Source organism: Ovis aries, chromosome 10, assembly GCF_016772045.2.
Source record: "Ovis aries strain OAR_USU_Benz2616 breed Rambouillet chromosome 10, ARS-UI_Ramb_v3.0, whole genome shotgun sequence".
Taxonomy (NCBI): Eukaryota; Metazoa; Chordata; class Mammalia; order Artiodactyla; family Bovidae; genus Ovis; species Ovis aries.
In genome coordinates this window covers 70,198,878-70,218,656 of record NC_056063.1, presented here as the reverse complement: position 1 = coordinate 70,218,656, position 19,779 = coordinate 70,198,878, and the positions used below count along the sequence as shown (strand labels likewise).

Below are 19,779 nucleotides of genomic sequence, written 5' to 3'. Positions count from 1 at the left end.
ATTTTTAATGTTCTCATGCCGAAATCACATAGTGGTATTAATGGAAATTTTGTTGTTCATGAAAACCTTTATTTACACAAAGTTGTATTTACTAGAAAACTTCTGTGGTTGGGTCTGTAAAATTAAATCTAGAAGGAAAGAATGTATTTGAGAAAGGGAAGGCTTATTTTTTCAAACATTGCATGTATTCATATTCATCATAATTATGTTTACTAAAATATAAATGGAATCCCTGCCACATAGACACACTCATTGTGTTATATAGTTGTGATTATTCATAACAGTAGTAAAGACAATAGATGTTTGTATAAAACTTGAAAATTTTCATTGTTTTTAGTAATTTTGGAAAGAATTTGTTGGTTGCCATTCATGTTTTTCATAATAGATTTCCTTTTTTTCTTTAGTAAGCATTATAGCAGTTTTAGTATGACCTGGTTTGATGTTTTTAGTGCTTTTGTGCTGAGAAATACCCATAAAATTACTCCATAGGTTATCCTGGTCTTTACTGTAAAGGAAGTGAGGATTTCAGGTGGATTTATAGAGAAATTGCCAGTGTCAGGAGCTGAAGTGCCCTTTATAAACTTGATCCTGGTATCTCTGTCCTGTTTACTTTTTTAAGAACTTTCATTTGACTGTATTATATACTTTGAAATTTACTGAGGTAGCAGACACACACAAAAAGGAAAACAACATTGTCAGTGTGTTAAGTGGCTTTACTATAGTAATTTCTGCCATTGTATCAGAGCATCACATTGTACACCTTAAATATATACAATTTTTATTACAAAACAATTAAAATTGTCATTGAAGTCTAAAGCCAAACAGTTTAAATTGAAATTATCACTTCTTTCATCTACTTGCTCTAAATTCTAGACTTCTGCTTCCTGGGGGTACATTTGTTGGCAAAATGTGACTTGTCTCCTCATTTTCCCTTGAGCGGAGTCTTGTTAATCTAAGGGCTGTGTCATACCTGGGGGCCTGGCATCTCACTGTCTGTGTTTGGCTGCAGCATCTGAGCCAGTTTCCTCCTGGGTGATGTGGAAATGGCCGTGGTGCCCCTACACTCTGGTCAGGGCTCTTCCTTTTCTACCATCAATCATGTTCCTTGATAATCTATGATACCATCTACTATTTAAGAGATAGACACTCTGATTCCCAAAATTTGGCTAGATGTTTGTCTTTCTAGATCATGCTTAGCTCCCGTAAATAAATAGGAAATTTCACCAGACCCACATTGTAAAAATCTTTTGTTAGGTCTAATGGTTCAGTGAAATAAAGCTCTCTCTTTGCTGCACAGGTGAGCCAGGGTCCACCTGTTTTCTTCCTCTTGGCCCTGACATTTTGGAACATTGCCTTTGGGAAATCCGATCTGGCCCTGGCACGTTTGCTTAGATGAATGTAAACATATCCCAAAGCCATTAATTTGCTGGCTTGATTAGGCTAAGAGAATTGTCCCTTTACAAAGTCAAGGACTGTTGGAGTAACCACAGACATAACCAGAAATTCCAGAAACGTGAGAAAGAACTGTTTCCTCCTGCACAGCCTTGCATCTAGGATCCCACTGGGGTGGAGAAATTCAACACTTCTTTGTAGGTTACCGGCGGACTGATTCCTTAGAGCAAAAGCTGGTGCTTCTGAACAGCTCTGAAAGGCCCCTTGGAACGATTGTGGTTCATGCTCAGGCCCCACCTCCTGATCTCTGGTCCTGGAAACAAATCAGCTTGGGTGTTATAAATTGTTGCTAAGTCACAGTTGTAACTTTGATCCTTTGGGATATATCCTATATATGGGTGACTTATTTATTTACCTTTTGACTGCTTTGGTAAAATTACTTTTGATCATTGCTACGATTTTTTAAAAAATTGTAGTAAAATATACACAACATCCAGCTTACCATTTTAACTTCTTTTTAAAAAATTAATATATTTATTTGGCTGCACCAGGTCTTAGTTGCAGCATGTGTGATCTAGTTTCCTAACCAGGGCTCATTGGGAGTGCATAGTTATTAGCTACTGCACCGCCAGGGAAGCCCCCATTTTAACACTTTTTAAGTGCACCATTTAGTGACATTAGGTTCATTCACGTTTTTGTTGCAGCCATCAATGCTATTCATCTTCAGAACTTCTTCAGCATCCCAGACTGAAACTCTGTACCCATTAAACACTGACTCCCCAGCCCCTCACCACCATCTACTGCTCTGAATTTGATGACTCTAGATGACTCAGGTGTCAGGTGTCAGTTCTCTTTAGAGGCTGAATAACATTCCATTACAGGTCTATACAACATTCTGTGCATCCTTTCATCTGTTATTGGACATTTTGGCTGTTCCTACATTTTGGCTGTTGTGAATAATGCTGCTGTGAACGTGGGTGTACCAGTATTTGTTCAAGTCTGTGCTTTCAGTTCTGAGTGCATCCGCAGAAAGTTGAATTGCTATATATACTATATGCTAATTTTATCTTTAGTATTTTAAGGAACTGCCAGACTCTATTTTATTGTGATGACATTATTTTACATTCACACTTGATCATTGATCTTTCTGTTTGACTTGAGGATTAAATGAAAAGTTTTTATGAACATGACATTTCATTTGGATTAGTGACTCCAGTTGCTGGTCTGTTGAAGCAGCTCAGGTGTCTATTCAGATTCCTCAGATCTCTAGGGCATTTTTTTCCAAAGTTCTTACCGAATACTGGGATTATGCAACATGGGTTGTGTTTTTTTGTGAAGTCAGCAACTGGCATTAAGAACACAGATCCGTCAAAGGAATAGTGTTTTAAACCTTGTTGCATCTATCCATTCACTGAAACTACTAGTACTGTACCTTTAAAGGAATGATTCTTTGTAGCAAAAGGAGAAAGATGTAGTACACTGAAAGGTAATACCCTAAAGTTGGTCATGTATGGATGTGAGAGTTGGACTGTGAAGAAGGCTGAGCGCCGAAGAATTGATGCTTTTGAACTGTGGTGTTGGAGAAGACTCTTGAGAGTCCCTTGGACTGCAAGGAGATCCAGCGAGTCCATTCTTAAGGAGATCAACCCTGGGATTTCTTTGGAAGGACTGATGCTTAAGCTGAAACTCCAGTACTTTGGCCACCTCATGCGAAGAACTGACTCATTGAAATCTACTCTGATGCTGGGAGGGATTGGGGGCAGGAGGAGAAGGGGATAACAGAGGATGAGATGGCTGGATGGCATCACTGACTTGATGGACGTGAGTCTGAGTGAACTCCGGGAGTTGGTGATGGACAGGGAGGCCTGGCGTGCTGCGATTCATGGGGTCACAAAGAGTCGGACACGACTGAGCAACTGAATTGAATGGGGCCGGATGACATGATCTTAGTTTTCTTAGTGTTTCGTCTTAAGCTGGCTCTTTCCCTCTCCTCCTTCACCTTCATGAAGAGGTTCTTTACTTCCTCTTCAATTTCTGCCATTGCAATGGTATTATCTGCATGTCTAAGGTTGTTGATGTTTCTCCCTCCTATCTTGATTCCAGCTTGTAACTCATCCAGCCAAGTGTTTCTCATGATGTGCTCAGCATATAGATTAAATGAACAGGGTTTAAACCTTATATTATCTCATTTTAGAAAATCGCCAGGAGTCCCTGGTGATATTCCCAGCATGAGTCACTTATCACCTTCACAGTGAGACCAGTGTCTTAATTCCTGTCTGTTTATGGTTGGAACACAGAAGAAGGAGTACTCCCCCAGCTTCAAATCTCAAAGGGTAATAACTCCCCAAGCTTAGAGCGTGGGAGGTGGATCTGGAATGGGGAAAGATGAAAACTTAAAGCAAGCTGAGCCTGCATTGAAGATAGTTGTCCAGCCCAAGTCAGTAGTGACAATGTCTCTTCCGTTTGCCAGTCCTGTCCTTGTCTTCATGCCTGAATGCTATGGGTGTTCAGACCTGGGACAGGCAGCATGACAGTGTCACTAATCAGGATGGTCTTATCCGATGGCACAGAGATTTTAAGAAGCATGCTTTCCCACATGAGTCCTGATAATGGGATGGTTTGCTTCCAGTGCCAGGTAAAGCCAGAGCAGATAGTCAGGGAGGTCACTGAGTGTTCTCTGCTGCCGGTTACCCAGGGCAGATTTACCTGCAGAATCTGATCAGTTTGCCAGACTTCCTAATGTGACTGATTCTCATCCTAATTCTCTTTAGTGTTTGTTACCCAAAGGGTGGTTTGCAGGAGAGATACGTCATTCGTTGTTTCAGCTTCTAAAATAACTTGATTCCCTGCAAACATCCCAATTTTCCTTTATCTTTTGTTGTAGATCTGTAGGGCTTTCCTGCTGGCTCCATGGTAACCCACCTGCCAGTGCAGGACGGGTTCAGTTCCTGGGTAGGGAAGATTCCCTGAAGAAATGACAACCCACTCCAGTATTCGTGCCTGGGAAATCCCATGGACAGAGAAGCCTGGCAGGCTGTAGTCCTAGGGGTACAGTCCTTGAGGGTACTTGACATAGTGTTTGAAAAACAAAAGTATTCCTGAATATTCTTATTCTGTATTTGGAAATTTGCCTACTCGCGAGCGTTTATATGTAATTCTAAAAATCATTCTAAAATTTACTTATAATTCTAAAAATCATTAAAAAAATTGGGATACTTTCCTGGTCTTCTGCCCATGTTGATACAGTCCCTTAAATTTCTTGTCATCTGACATGCATATTCCCAGTGGGGTGGAATGTGTTTCTGCTTTCATACTGTGGAACCGATGGCGTCTTCGTCGTCTCCTTGGTGCCTTGCTTCTCATATTTTTGTTCTTTTCGGGGGGAGTTTGCAGCTAAGTGCTGAAGTGTTGTCTGGTGTTCCTATGCAGAGGACTGTGATGTGTCCCGCCGGGAAATATGTGTGTCGGTGAGCTTGGTTCAGGTAGTGTTCTGGTGCTGCTGGCTGTGTTTGTGTGAGGCCAGTGTTTGTGAATTACCAATGGCAATTAAATAAGGTTAAATAGAAAGATAACACAAAAGAAGGTCATCTAAGTGTGGAGCAGTTGATGAAGATGTTTTTACCAAAGGCTGGCAGAACCCTAGCCCTGTAGTTCCCTTAGGAACAATTAGTATTCACTTAGGTTCCTGTTGTTGTTTACTCTCTAAGTCCTGTCCAACTCTTTGTGACCCTGTGGACTGTAGCCCACCAGGCTCCTCTGTCTGTGTGATTTCCTAGGCAAGAATACTGCAGTGGGTTGCCATTTCTTTCTCCAGGGGATCTTCCTGACCCACGGATCGAAATCTTCTGCATTGACAGGTGGATTCTTGACCGCTGATCCACCAACAAAGCCCTAATTCACCTTTGTAGTGACCATAGAGTATGACTGCTGATATTCATACAGTACAACTCAGGGAGGTTGTTTCTATACATTAGCATCCTGCTTAAAGAAATATTCGTACTTACCTTAGATCCGTTTTCAGTTTTCATCTAAGCAGTGTAGTTCTAGTTTCAGAAGTTTGTAATTTGGGGGGACTTACATGCTCTTTGTATCCACACCATTTCTATTTCATGGTTTCAGGTAACCATCATCTGTCTCCGTGAAGGACTCTTTCTTTTTCCCTTAATCCTGTCTCTTAAGACCCCTTCCTTCTTCGGATCATTTCCCATCTCTTTTGCAGACACTTCTTCAGTTCAGTTATGTTTTAAGATCAGTGATGAGGACAGCAGGCATCCTTTCTCCTAGAGCCTGAACTGGAAGGAAGTAGGTGCTCTTTCAGGGTGCCTGGAGTGGTCAAACTTGCAAACTCCTCTGGATAAATGAAGCCTGACTTTAAAAACAATCTGTGTACTGAGTGTGCTAAGTATGAGAAGGGAAGGTTCACCCCCTGCAGCACCTCTCTCTTCATCCACCCTTCCTGTTTTCCTCTCTTTGAGTTTGCTCCTTGGATTGTGGAAAGAACATGATAGATAGAAAGAAAGCCACGTGATATCGTGTTCATAGTTCCAGAACTTTTTGTCTTTATTTAAAACAATTGTGTTTCAATATAGACACTATATTGCTTTAAATTTGGCCTGGACTTGGGGGCTTCCCTGGTGGCTCAGACAGTAAAGGATTTGCCTGTAATGCGGGAGACCTGGGTTTGATCCCTGGGTTGGGAAAATCCCCTGGAGAAAGGTATGGGAACTCACTCCAGTATTCTTACTTGGAGAATTCCATGGACAGTGGAGCTTGGCAGCCTACAGTCCATGGGGTCACCAAGAGTTGTACTCGACTGAATGACTAATGTTTATTTTACATGTGGAATGACAGATATTCAACTGATTTGGGTTATGAAACAGCGACTTCTTATGGTCAATCTAATATCTTTTTTTACGAGTTTGCCGTTATATTTCTAAGAGACCAGGATGTTGAGGATTGTTCAAGTGAGACAGTGTGGTATTTATGAAAATACAATGACTCTCTTATAGCATCTGATACCTTGTTTGGATTTTATCTTCTAATGGTATTTTCTAACTTCCAGACAAAATTAGAATGTGCTAGTAATGTTTCTTGCACTGTTTAGCAGTTTTAAAAAATATTTTCCCCCTTTATTTCTGATATAAAATCACATTTTGTGAAGAGTTAATCTCATCAAGGAGCCTTTGGGTAAAGATTTACTTTTCTGGTGGCAGGAGATTGAGCAAAGCAGGTTAACGAAGGAGAGGCTGTTTGGTTTAAACCGCTTTGTTCAAAGGATATATTTCTGTTGCTTGAGAATAAAGGGTGTCAATTGTATACTGCCTACCATCTGGTAACTACCTGCTGTGTGGGGTGCAGTGCAAACTGGAAGGGAAGCCTTAGCCCCACGGTTCCCAAACTGCTGCACTAAGATTCATGAAAATTTAAAAACACTGATACCCGAGCCCTCTCTGCAGAAATCCATTTTAATGGCTTGGGGAGGTGGGTGGATTCTATTTATTTCTGGCCACATGAACTGTGGGATCATAGTTAATCATGGAGTCTTAACCACTGGGATAGCGGTGTTTTGTTTTGTTTTTGGCATGGGGGAGTTTTAAAAGGTACCAGGTGATAGTGATAGGCCTCAAATGCGTTTTTAGCTTAGTTTCTTTCCTGTATCTTATAACCAAGATCTTCTAATACATTGCAGAAGCATGTGCATTAGATGCTTAACGTTTGTCGGTGCAGATGCCCTTTTGAAATTGCAGCTATAAACCTGAAGGATGGTGGCCATTCTGTAGTTCTCCCGTGGCTCAGATTCTAAGCTGGGCATCTCCTGTGCACTGAGTGATCAGGTTCTTGAATCAGGTGCACAAGTATTTGCTAGACGACAGTGTGGCAGGTCAGATAGGAGAGAGACTGGGAGTGTAGACTCTGAGTGAAGTCAAACCCGAGATCCAGTCTTGATTTCGCTGTCTGCTGAACTGTGAGTGAGTGGAATCCACTTCTCAGAGCCTCAGTGTCCTGAGTTTAAACACTGAAGGAGAGAACATATGCTTCATGAGGTTTTTGTGAGCACTGGTTTTGCAGAGGACCTGTTAAGAGTCATGTATTCAGTATAGGAGGGTGAAAGGTCATACACACAACAAGATTGAGTGCTTTTCTTTGAACCACAGTTTTCCTCTTTGTAGACATTAGCCTGAGGCTAACTGCTCTGAGCCTACATTTCCTCATTTGTAATAGTACCCAACTCTTATGGTTGTAGAGAGGATTAAATGAGCCAGTCTTTGTAAAGCATTTAACGTAGTGCTTGGCCTTTAGCTAGTGTTCACACATTCCCATTATCTTGATTACTGGCAGTCAGTCCCCGAAGGCTAGAATACCTACAATTAGACGAAATAGAAATATGGGTGTTAAGTGGTAGACAAGTGTACAGACTTAATGGTTTAGGAGAGGACCCCTTCGATGGGTGGAGTGATGTGCGCGTGTCTGTTATTCTGTGTCAGTGTGTAGGCCTGCAGGGGGCCAGTCCATGCATGGAGCAGTGTTCCAGTAGAAAGCCAAAATGATTTATTCACGGAATTGTAGAAGCACAGTTGGCGTAGCAGGAGGCTCCAACATACATCTAGAAAGGAGCATTGGGACCAGAGTCTTGCTGAAGGCTGTTGGAGTTACTGAGCTGGTAAAGGGGAACCCTTGGAAATTTTGATTAAGGTAGTAAATGATCAGAGTAGTGATTTAGGAAAATACAATGGAAGGCTGTTGTGTGTGGGTACATGTGAAGTTGTGAGTCAGCTGAAAAAATGATTGGAAAGGACATCACGTCTGGCTATTCATTCCTTCATTTCATTCTTACTATTTTGCCCATTTAGTGAAGAGTTTAGTGAGAGTGGTGGGTCATTGAAAGAAAAGAATAATGTCTTATTTCATCTCATACGTGAATTGATGTAATACAGTACATGTTAGACAAAATAGCAAAATGAATTAGTTGTGGACCTTTTAATGCATTACAGTATTCATCAGAGATGGAGAAAAGAAAGGATTCAGCTCGCAGGGGTTTATTATAGAAGGGGAGAAAAGTATTGGTTAGGAAATCCTAGTTCTGATAGGAATCCTCAAAGGCGGTCTGCCCTGAAACTTCAGCTGTTTCATAAGCATCGCTGGTTTGCTTACCATTATTCCAAAATTTGGGAGGAAATACCCCAAACACCACCATCCTGTAATGGCAGGCATCATTTTTATAGATTCTTTTCCAGTCTTTATCCAGCGACACATAGTAATGGACTCACTGTGTTCGCTAGTCTTAGGGTGAAAGATGTTTGTGTTCATGGCCTTACATGGAATGTCTTTTTGATCCATGTTTTTTTCTTGGCTGCATTTGCCAAAGGTACCTTCAGACGGCATTTATTTTGTTGCAGTTGTTTGGGAGACCGAGTTTGATAGCACACTGTTCCAGGTGAGCTGTGCCCGTCCCATAGTGACAATATGTGTATCCCTGGAGGTGGGCTGTGTATAATAGGTTTTTACTAGGTAACCAGTCTGGAAAGCTAATTGCTAATCCCTGCTTTCTTTCACAAGTTCCTCAGCAACAACAAAATTCCTGTACCCTTCCATCAAAAGTTAATGTAACTAAACGCCTAAGTTTGGGGTATGTACTGTGCTGCGTGTACTCAGCTGTGTCTGACAGTTGGCAACCCCGTGGGCTGTAGCTGGCCCGGCTCCTCTGTCCATGGGATTCTCCAGACAAGAATACTGGAGTGGGTTGCCATTTCCTATTCCAGGTGGGGAGCTTCTCTACACAGGGATCAAACCCAGGTCTCCTGCGTCTCCCTTCATTGTAGGCAGATTCTTCACTATCTGAACCATCAGGGAAGCCCTCTTAGGCTTTGAAAGTCAAAGTCAAAGTTGCTCAGTCATGTCTGACTCTTTGAGACCCCATGGACTGTACAGTCCATGGAATTCTCCAGGCCAGAATACTAGAGTGGGTAGTCTTTCCTTTCTCCAGGGGATCTTCCCAACCCAGGGAACCCAGGTCTCCCGCAGATTCATTCCCACCTGAGCCAGTAGGGAAGCCCAGGAATACTGGAGTGGATAGCCTATCCCTTCTCCAGCAGATCTTCCCAACCCAGGAATTGAACTGGGGTCTTCTGCATTGCAGGTAGATTCTTTACCAACTGAGCTATTGTCTTTTCCAAGACAAGACTAGAGTATCTCTGTTATAAGAGGTGGGTTTTTAAATCTCAGGCTTCCCTGGTGGCTCAGATGGTAAAGAGTTTGCCTGCAGTATGGGAGACCCAAGTTTGATCCCTGGGATGGGAAGATTCTCCTGGAGAAGGAAATGGCAACCCACTCCAGTATCCTTGCCTGGAAAATTCCATGGAAGAAGGAGCCTGGCAGTCTACAGTCAGACACAACTGAAGAGATTTAGGATTGCACCTCCCACTTGAACATCCCTCCCATCTCCCTCCCTATCCCACCCCTTTATGTTTGAGTTCCCCCAAGTCACAAAGCAAACTCCCATTTGTTACCTTTACGTATGGTAATGTAAGTTTCCCTGCTACACTTCCATATAGCCCACCTACTCCTTCTCCCTACAGCCTGAATCTTATGGTTTATGGGATCTTAGTTCCCTGACCAGGGATTGAACCCAGGCCCCCTGCATTGGGAGCATGGAGTCTTAGCCGCTGGACCAGGGAAATCCCTCCCTTAGCATTTTTTAAGGAAGGGGCCTGGAAATCGATATTTGTTTAATCTGTGCCCCAGGAATTCTTAATCATGGAGAAAGTTTAGGAAACTGTACTAGAGAATGGTGAAGGGACCAGCAGACCAGGTCGGGCTGGTGGAGATACGGTGTCTCCCTGGAAAGGGAACAAACAGCAAGTATATTCTTTCTCCTTTCCCTGGGGTTTGTGCTGCAATCATGACTCATACCTATTTTTAAACATTCTAATTTTTTTGTCTACCTGTTTTTCATGTCTCCCTCATTCTTCAAAATATTTCACTGCGTTTACAGTTTTTGATTGGTGGTTATTTTCATTTTGGTCTTCAAAGGTCACTGTTCTTTAAATTGTTTCAAACAGTCAAAACATAAAATTGACTAGGTTTGCCGTTTTCAAGTCTACAGTTGAGTCAGTGGTGTTAAGTCCATTCACGCTGTTGTGCAGGCATCACCACCAAGCATCATCGGGTCTGTGTCTTGTGAGTGGCAGCTTTCCATTTTACTTTCTATCTGAGTCTATTCGTCTGTTCGAGGAACCTCACATATGTGGAATCGTCCTTGGATGGCTGGCTTATCACTTTGTCCTCAACGCTAGGTTAGCTTTTTTGAAAGGGTAGAGGTCATACATGTACTCAGTATTCATTGGAAACAATTTACTGTTCATCCCGGCCCTCAGCTGTGGTGATGACTTTGAGTTAGTTATGGAGGAAAAGGAAGGCATTTCAGAGAGACTGGCATCCTCTCTGGGTGCCTTTCCGAGCAATCAGCTCTGCCTTGGTTCTGTTTTGAAGCCTTCATCCCCTGCTTACTCCTCCCTCTGGGACTCATTAGCTGAACTAACCAGGCCGTTTTCTTGCTTGTGACCTCGGGGAATTTACAGCTCTGGATACCATCTGGTATTTTATATGCTCCACTCCAGTGAGTGGGAGAAGGTGAGTTTTAGGGACATGGAACTGGGTAAAGAGTGTGTAAAGATGGCTTTTTGGGAGGAGCTTGTGCTCTTGGCTCTGTGCATTTTTCTCCTAATTCCTTCATCTGCATCAGTAAGAGAAATTGAGGCATCGCTGCTCTCAGTATGTTTGGTTGTAAAACTGTATATTGAAAACATTTAGGGAGCATCTCCTACTTTTGTCATTTTGTTTTTCTTTTCTGCTGCACAGATTTCATCTTCTGAAAGCTTCCAAGGGAAGGGTAATGCAACTAGTTCTGTGACATTATAAAAGTGAGCACCATTGATTACTTTAGGTTTATTGCTTGTCCTCAATCAAATTCAACACTTTGCTACGTAGAAAACATTAGGAAAAAGGAAAAACCCTTAGAAAATATTACGATTTTGACAAATTCTCAGTGAAATGATTTACCCTTAGTGAGTTTAGAGTGGGTATGTTATTTTCCCCTTCTATTCTTTTGATCTGAAAGGACACATACTAACAATAAAATAATCTGAAAAATGGTTCTCAGTTTAGTTGCTATAAAAGACAGTATATGGCCCCACGTATAAATTCTTACTACTGAACATTCCATTTGAGAACTAATTTTTAGGTGTAGGGAACATGATTCATTAAAGGAAAATGTTGATAGAAGTCTCCCCTTCCTCCCTTTGGGGTCACGGTTGATTTGTATTCTCATTAAGACTGTCTTATCTTGCTGAGCCCTAAATGTATATTTATGCATGTTCTTGGATCTCCTCTCTCTTCATTGTGGAGTTTTCCACCCTTTCTGTGGTTTTCCTCCTTTCTGTTGCCCTAGCTCACCTTGATCCCAACAAGGGTTTTTGGTCTTCCCCAAGTAAAGAGAAATTGCCTAGAGGCCCCAAAAGAAATTCAGGCAAGGTTGTACTGGGGCTCCTGCACTGGTTATAGGAGGTAAAACAGGTTCTCTTGTTCCTTCCCCAAGTGAGGAGGGCAAGTTGATTCCTTATATGGGGTTAGGGTTGTGGTGGGTCTGGGATCAGGCTGGAGGGGTAGTTTCAGTCAGTTCAGTTCAGTCGCTCAGTCGTGTCTGACTCTTTGCGACCCCATGAATCGCAGCACGCCAGGCCTCCCTGTCCATTACCAACTCCCGGAGTTCACTCAGACTCAAGTCCACCGAGTCTGTGATGCCATCCAGCCATCTCATCCTCGGTCGTCCCCTTCTCCTCCTGCCCCCAATCCCTCCCAGCATCAGTCTTCTCCAATGAGTCAACTCTTTGCATGAGGTGGCCAAAGTACTGGAGTTTCACCTTTAGCATCAGTCCTTCCAAAGAAATCCAGGACTGATCTCCTTTAGGATGGACTGGTTGGATCTCCTTGCAGTCCAAGGGACTCTCAAGAGTCTTCTCCAACATCACAGTTCAAAAGCATCAATTCTTCGGTGCTCAGCCTTCTTCACAGTCCAACTCTCATATCCACACATGACCACAGGAAAAACCATGGCCTTAGGTGGTTTGCAAATCCCTTTGTGGTATTGTGTTCGGGGGAGGGGCACATTGTTTTTGCCACACCTTTGGTTTAGGTCCCAGCTCTTCAGAAATGGCAGTGGGTTCTTTTTGTCTTTTTTGTATCTTTTGGTCCAGAATTTGCCCAACTGCACATGAGCGCAGTTGTTTTTAGTCCCATATAGTTTCTTTGTATTTTGTAGCTCTAGGAGGGGTGTGTCCAGTTGTGAGCTTTGCCCCCTTGCCATAAAAGTTCCCTGATCCCAGGCGGGGGGCAGGGGAGTTCCCAGCGTATCATCTCAGTGACTCAAAGCCCTTTGAGAGGATGAGGTCTGAGAATATGCAGAAACTCCTCCTGAGGGGTTCAGATCCTTAGCCTGACCTCAGGGTGGTATCAGTGGCTTCCACCCACCAGTGGCACTTTACTTTAAGTGTTAGTTGCCCAGTTGTATCCGACTCTTTGCAACCCCATGGACTGTAGCCCACCAGGCTCCTCTGTCCCTCGGATTTTCCAGGCAGGAATACTGGAGTGAGTTGCCATTCCCTTCTACCAGGGGATCTTCCCAGCTCTGGGATGGAATTGCAGGATTACTTTTTGAGCCACCGGGAGAGCCTGGGTTGCTTGGAGTCCACATTTTGGTTTTCATGCTCAGAGGCTCACTTGTCAGCTCTGTATACCTGCCATTCTGGTGCCTCCAGGAGGTGCTGTGGATTTAGACGAAAGCTAAAGGTACTTGCAGGAGCTAATTGCCACATCCTTCAAAGCTTGTAGAGAGCTGAGTAGGTTGTGCTGGTTTGCGGGCCAGCCATGGAAAATCAGGCCAGCAACAAGAAAAAGGCAGTGGAGTTGTGAGATGAGAGAACAGCAGGTGGTTGATCTTGTATTGACTTTGTTTTTTATTTCCTGCAGTGAGTTTTTTTTAATCTACACAACCATAGAGGCAATGTGATTAGTTTTATGGCAGTCTCATTAGTTTAATAGTCACCCATTATGGTCATGCTGGTGGAAGATATTAGGCAGTTTCTGCATCCTCCCCTAAAAAGCAGAGATGAATGGCTTTAGATTATGCAATCATGAAAGCAAGTATGACAGCAGCTCTAGGCAACACTCTGGGAAAAATATAGCAGTATTCTGTTTCAGGTGAGCTAAATGTACAGTCACCCTAGTTACCTGTTGGAATAATTCCCATTATCTGACATGCACAATTCTAGGGGGCAGGGCCATGAACCAGGAAATAAGCCAAATGCAAAATAAGTGACCAGAGTCTGAGTCTGCTTTCTATTCTGAGTCCTTTAGGTTCTTACTCGGGGTCTGCTACTCTGATTCACTTATGATATTATGATGCCAAAACCTAGTTTAGAAATAGCAGTAGGTAATGGTGAGCTAGTCGGTGGAAGGGATAACCTGATGGCAGGGGAAAAGATATAATTATAATATATGAAAAACCCAAAAACCTTGGCCATTTGGAGCAGTCCGTGGGACAGAAGCTCTTCTATGCACTGAGGGTCATCGGCACTGGAAAAAAGTCTTGCTGGAGATGAGAAGAGTGCAGCATTAAAATGGTGAACTGAGTTCTCGTCTTTGGTTTTAAAGGCCGACTGCAGCAGAGTTTGGGGGAAGATGCTGTTCAAATGAATATTGGATTCTTAAAGGGTTAGTACTTCTCACTAGTCAGGAAAACTCAATTCATGTGCAAAGAACATTCTTTTCTCCTCTGCTCCTTTGATGGTGATATTTGTGTGTCCATATGTGGGTTACAGAGTTTCACATCTGATTCAAAACAGTTGAGAAAGGAGACATTTATTTTTCAAATGGAATGACTAACAGTTCTTAAACTATTTTTTAAAAAAGTTGAACAAAATTTATGTTTTGGCCTGGATTATCAGTTCAGTTCAGTCACTCAGTCGTGTCCATGGACACAGTTGTGACTCCATGGACGTCAGCACACCAGGCCTCCCTGTCCATCACCAACTGTCGGAGTCCCCCCAATCCCATGTCTATTGAGTCGGTGATGCCATCCAACCAACTCATCCTCTGTCGTCCCCTCTTCCCACCTTCAATCTTTCCCAGCATCAGGGTCTTTTCAAATGAGTCAGCTCTTCGCATCAGGTGGCCAAAAATATTGGAGTTTCAGTTTCAACATCAGTCCTACCAGTGAACACCCAGGACTGATCTCCTTTAGGATGGATTGGTTGGATCGCCTTGCCATCCAAGGGACTCTCAAGAGTCTTCTCCAACACCACAGTTCAAAAGCATCAATTCTTAGGCGCTCAGATTTCTTCACAGTCCAACTCTCACATCCATAGGCATGACCACTGGAAAAACCATGGCCTTGACTAGACGGACCTTGTCTCTGCTTTTCAGGCTGTCTAGGCTGGTCATAACTTTCCTTCTAAGAAGTAAGCATCTTTTAATTTCACGGCTGCAGTCACCATCTGCAGTGATTTTGGGGCCCAGAAAAATAAAGTCAGCCACTGTTTGCACTGTTTCCGCATCTATTTGCCATGAAGTGATGGGTCCGGATGCCATGATTTTAGTTTTCTGAATGTTTTCAGAAAACCAACCTTTTCACTCTCCTCTTTCACTTTCATCATAGAGTTCTCTTAATTGTCCCATATGTAATTTCTCTACTCCCTATCCTCCACCTCCCCATAAATAGATCCCTGCTTCAATGGAATGAATACTTCACAATTCATAGTATTGTTCTTAATGGCCATGTGGATTCTAGAATAATCAGTAATTCGATATTTAGATTGTTTTCTAATTTTTAGTAATTTGACTTTTAGATCATTTCCAGATTTATATATTAACAAATAGCAGTGCAAATGAACCTGATTAAAGCCAAACCTTTCGAGACAGCCTTAATTTCTCAGGGTGTGTGCATTGCAGAACTTTTGATATGCCAGGTTTCCTTCGAGAGTTAACTGCTTATATTCTCTTTGGTGAAATGAAATGTTCCTACACTGCTGCCAAACTTGGATGTCATATTTTGAGTATTTGATTATTAACAAATTTTCATTAACATTCTGTGTTTCTTTTGTAGTGAATTTCCTGTACATATCCTTTGTCTCTTAAAAAAATTGGTAGGCTTTTATAATTGTTAATCAATATTTAGAAGTTCTTGATTTATTAAAAGTTAATAACTTATTAATTAACTTAACTAATTTAGGGTCTGACTTATAGAGCAGATTTGTTCCAGTTGGTTTGCCTTTTATTGTTCTCATGGTAGAACTATTTTGCTTCCACAAGGAAAACAAATTTAACCAAATAGCGATAATATCCCCTTGTAACATGTTAAGTAAATATAGAACTAAAATAATAGCATTAGTTGTTCTGTTGTTTTCTCTAAACTGGATGTGAACTATAGACGCGGGTTCGATCCCTGGGTTGGAAAGACCCCTGGAGGAGGGAATGGCAACCCACATCAGTATTCTTGCCTGGAAAATTCCTTGGAAAGAGGAGCCTGACAGGCTACAGTCCATAGGGTTGCAAAGAGTCAGACACGACTGATGCAACTGAGCACACATGCACACACTTTATTAGAACTGAAGATTAATTTTCTATAATTAATGGGCAGCAGTGTGTGGACCGAAGAAAAAACAGTACCTAGGAGTTGAGAATTAAGTTTTATTTGGTGGGCCTGGAAAATCCCATGGACAGAGGAGCCTGGTGGACTATAGTCCACAGGGTCGCAAAGAGTTCAGCACAGCGGAGTGACTTAAAAACAAGCCTTGGATTAGATGATATTGAGTTTTGTTCTGATACGGAATTCCTGTTAGATCGGTTCTGTTAGTCTGTCTGGGGCAGTTATTTCCATTTTGAACTTAGTCCATGTACATGGTTCTTACTCTAGTTTGTAAGTCTTGTTGTTCCTGACAGCTGAAGTGGATGTCTGAGCTGTTTATTAGGAAGATTTTCTTGTCGTTGGGTAGAATCTGCCGTCTTCTGGCACTGAGTGTCCTCATCGAGGCCCCGTGGAGTCTGCCTCTGTTCACATACAGTGAAGTTCGGGCAAAGCCCCTTGGGAAATCCCCACAAGATGTTCTGGACTTATCCTCTGCTCTTCCTACCCAAATGACAGCTGTTTCTAGAACTTACAACATCTATTTCTTCCACTTTAGTTCAGTGACACTTGAACTCTGCTTGGGCACAATATACCCCCAGGGAGAAAACAAGCCAGTCACAAGGCCCACTTCTTCCCGGGGGTCACAGTCCTGCACTTCTGGCATTTCACTGCCTGTAAACAGGTGCTTCATATATTTTGTCCAGTTTCATAGTTTTGCAATGGCGGGCAAGTCCAATACCCATTATTCGTTCATGGTTGGAAGCATAAATCTGGACAGATTTGCTTGTAAGTCATGTCTTCGTTGTTAATAATACTACTGTCACATCATGTTCTGTTTTTTTTTTTTTATCCTGTGTAGCATCCCAGTGATTCTTTTGTGATTGATTCTTGATTTCTGTGTTGGCTGCAGTATTATAATTGCTTCATGTTAACTTTTGTTCCAAAACCAGCCTTTTGGTCCATCGATTCCCATTAGGTGGATTTTTTTGTTTTTCCCTTTGATGATCAGTTTAAAGTCAGAATTGGTGTGCGGTTCTGCCTTCTTTTAGTTATTAAAATTAGGGATCAAATATCTACTTCTTCAAAACATGTGTTTTCTGCATGAAGAATTATCATTTATTTGTATGTAAAATTGCCTTTAAAAAGTAAATAGGAACCTTTTAATATATCTGTTTATATTTTGCCCATGTCCAAATTCATCCAAACAAGAAAAAAAACAAGACAGGGTTGGGGGCCTTGTTTCTGTCTGTTTGCTGTCCTTGTGGACGTGGCTGTCACCACATTGAGGGGTTGAAGGACAAGCGTGGGTCCCTAGAACCCTGCTGTCAGGGGTCACACTCCTCAACCTGACATAGCTCAAGACCCCATCAAAACGCGCTCTGTTGTGTGACATTCCAGGAGTGACTTGGTGTCACCACAGGAATCTAATTCTGTATCTCTTTCATTTCAGGCCCTTCGCTTGAGTAACTCGGCCATGGGGAAGACCACCACAGGCCAGATAGTCAACCTGCTGTCCAATGACGTGAACAAGTTTGATCAGGTAAGCTGCCCAAGGGATCCTCTTCCATTTTCCATCCTTCTCACTGCGTTCAGCTTATTGGAATGCCAGATTCTAGAGCCAGGGTTCTGTTGAGGACATAAGACAAGAGTTCTCTTTATCTAGCTCATTTCCTCTGTGTGCAACTTAGATATAATGTGTATTGCTCTGTAGATAAGAATTTTGTTTTTCTGACATTGTATACAACATGCTTCAGTAATAGCTGGTAGCAGAGTTCTTGCCCAGCTTGGTTACTGTCCCCCTTGGTTAGGGATCCTTCTGGCGTGGCCCTTCTTGGCACATGATATCAGTTTGCTGCTTGAACTGTCTTCCTCCTTTCGAGTTGATGAAGGCCTGGTGGGCAGGGGTTGTTCTTTCCCCTGTACCCTGTTCAGTGCCTGCTGCATAGGGAGCCTGTGAGGAGTAATGCCAACTGGGTGGTCCCTAGCCAGAGGCAACCTACTCTCCACTGTTCCATTGCAATCTTTTTTTACGCTTTATGAATAGATCACATTACCCAGGACATTGTAGCTTCTAGTCAAATCTATATTGCATTAGACACTTCTCTTTCAGTTATTCATTCATCAAACATGAGCAGAGGCCCCTACTCAGTTTCAGGGGTGCATAAGATTTAGGTTTTGCCCTGGAGAAGCCACAGCCTGTTAGGGAGGAACATACACAAATGATTACTGGAGAGTGTGGGGGAAATAGACTTTCCTGGGGTGCCGGGCAGCTGGAGGGGACACAGGGACTGAATTCTGAAATGGACAGGGTTTGGGGAAACCTTGAGGTAACCTCCGGGGTAGACAAAATTGAAAGCTTCCCGGGGCTGCCAGTCAGCTTCTTCTAGGACATTCCTGCAGCTGACTTTGTGCTACCCTGGAACAGCAGCATCTCTGACAGATGCTTAGATTTCTTAGCAGGTTTAAAACCCACTGCAATCATTTCTACTTCGGTCCCCATCTGTTCTTTGACAGGAGATTGTTTTAAATTGTGTCCTTATAGGTTTTGTTTTTGTATAGTCCTAAGAAGGCTTTGTCTTTTTCTTTTAAGGTAACGATATTCTTGCACTTTCTGTGGGCAGGGCCACTGCAGGCTATCGTAGTGACCGCCCTGCTCTGGATGGAAATAGGAATATCATGTCTTGCTGGGATGGCGGTTCTCATTATTCTTCTGCCTTTGCAAAGCTGCATCGGGAAGTTGTTTTCATCACTCCGGTAAGACAAACATTGGTTTAAAAAATTGCTAATATGTAATTGATTAACCTCTTCCAGGCACCAAACCTGCATAAGTAGAGTGTCCTTCAGCAGAATGTATCTTAAATGATGTTATTTACGTTTTATTAAATATTAATAACCTTACAGGCCCAGTTCCAGATGCATATATTTTTGTTATGCTTATGTTAGAACCATTTTCAGGTGTGTATACATTGTACGTATCTTGTTTTTAATACAACGTTATAAGCACCCAAAGAGCAAGATCAATCTTAAATATGACTTTGTAAAGTACCACAGTCCTAGCAGCGTTTCTGATAGAAAAGAGACTGGTGATAAAGGGCCTAATGGTGATAAATTAGAGCTTGGAGGTGGGTCATTGTCCAGGTTGTCAGGTGATGGAGATCTTGTGCTATTTGAAACACGTTTAAGTTTTTTTGTGTGTATACATTTTCATGTGGTGTTTTTCTCTCCTTGGAATTTCATTTCCTACCTTTGCTGTGGAAAGCTGTTCCTCATCCTTCAAGGCGCTATTCTAATGCTACCAGGTCTCTGAAGCTTTTCTTGCTCTCCTTTTCCAGTGCCATTAACAACCCCATCTTTTCTGCTCCCCAGCACTTTACTCCTATATTATTACATCACCGACACTGTCTTCCTGTTAGGTTTGGGTGTCTTTCTGACTTCTCTACCCAACCACGACCTCCTTGGGCAGGTGGTTTGTATCTGACTCATTTCAGGTCTTCCTTAGCCAATACTGTGAAGTTCTCCAGGATACTTCTTGAAGTGGGCTGAATGGTTGACTCCCTAATTGAAGTCTTCCTCTGTCTGTACTTTGAGTAGGACCTGCCTGTTTTGTCAGCTTAGGAGAGCTGTAGGTAATCATTTGATCCCTGGTGCTTGGCTGTGCCCTTGCTGCTGTTGGTAAGGAAATTCGGTAAGGAAATTCTGGATGTGGT

At 42.5% G+C, this 19,779-nt stretch overlaps 1 protein-coding gene across 4 annotated transcripts in view; it reads left to right on the top strand.

The window, feature by feature from the left end:
- The window catches only part of LOC101106534 (ATP-binding cassette sub-family C member 4), a 187,861-nt gene that overhangs the window by 44,953 nt on the left and 123,129 nt on the right, over positions 1-19,779 (top strand). For all 4 annotated transcript variants that reach the window (XM_042254988.2, XM_042254987.2, XM_027973709.3 and 1 more), the window contains 2 exons: positions 17,523-17,612; positions 18,663-18,826. In XM_042254988.2, the coding sequence (XP_042110922.1) occupies positions 17,523-17,612; positions 18,663-18,826 (254 nt within the window). The remainder of the gene's footprint in view (positions 1-17,522; positions 17,613-18,662; positions 18,827-19,779) is intronic.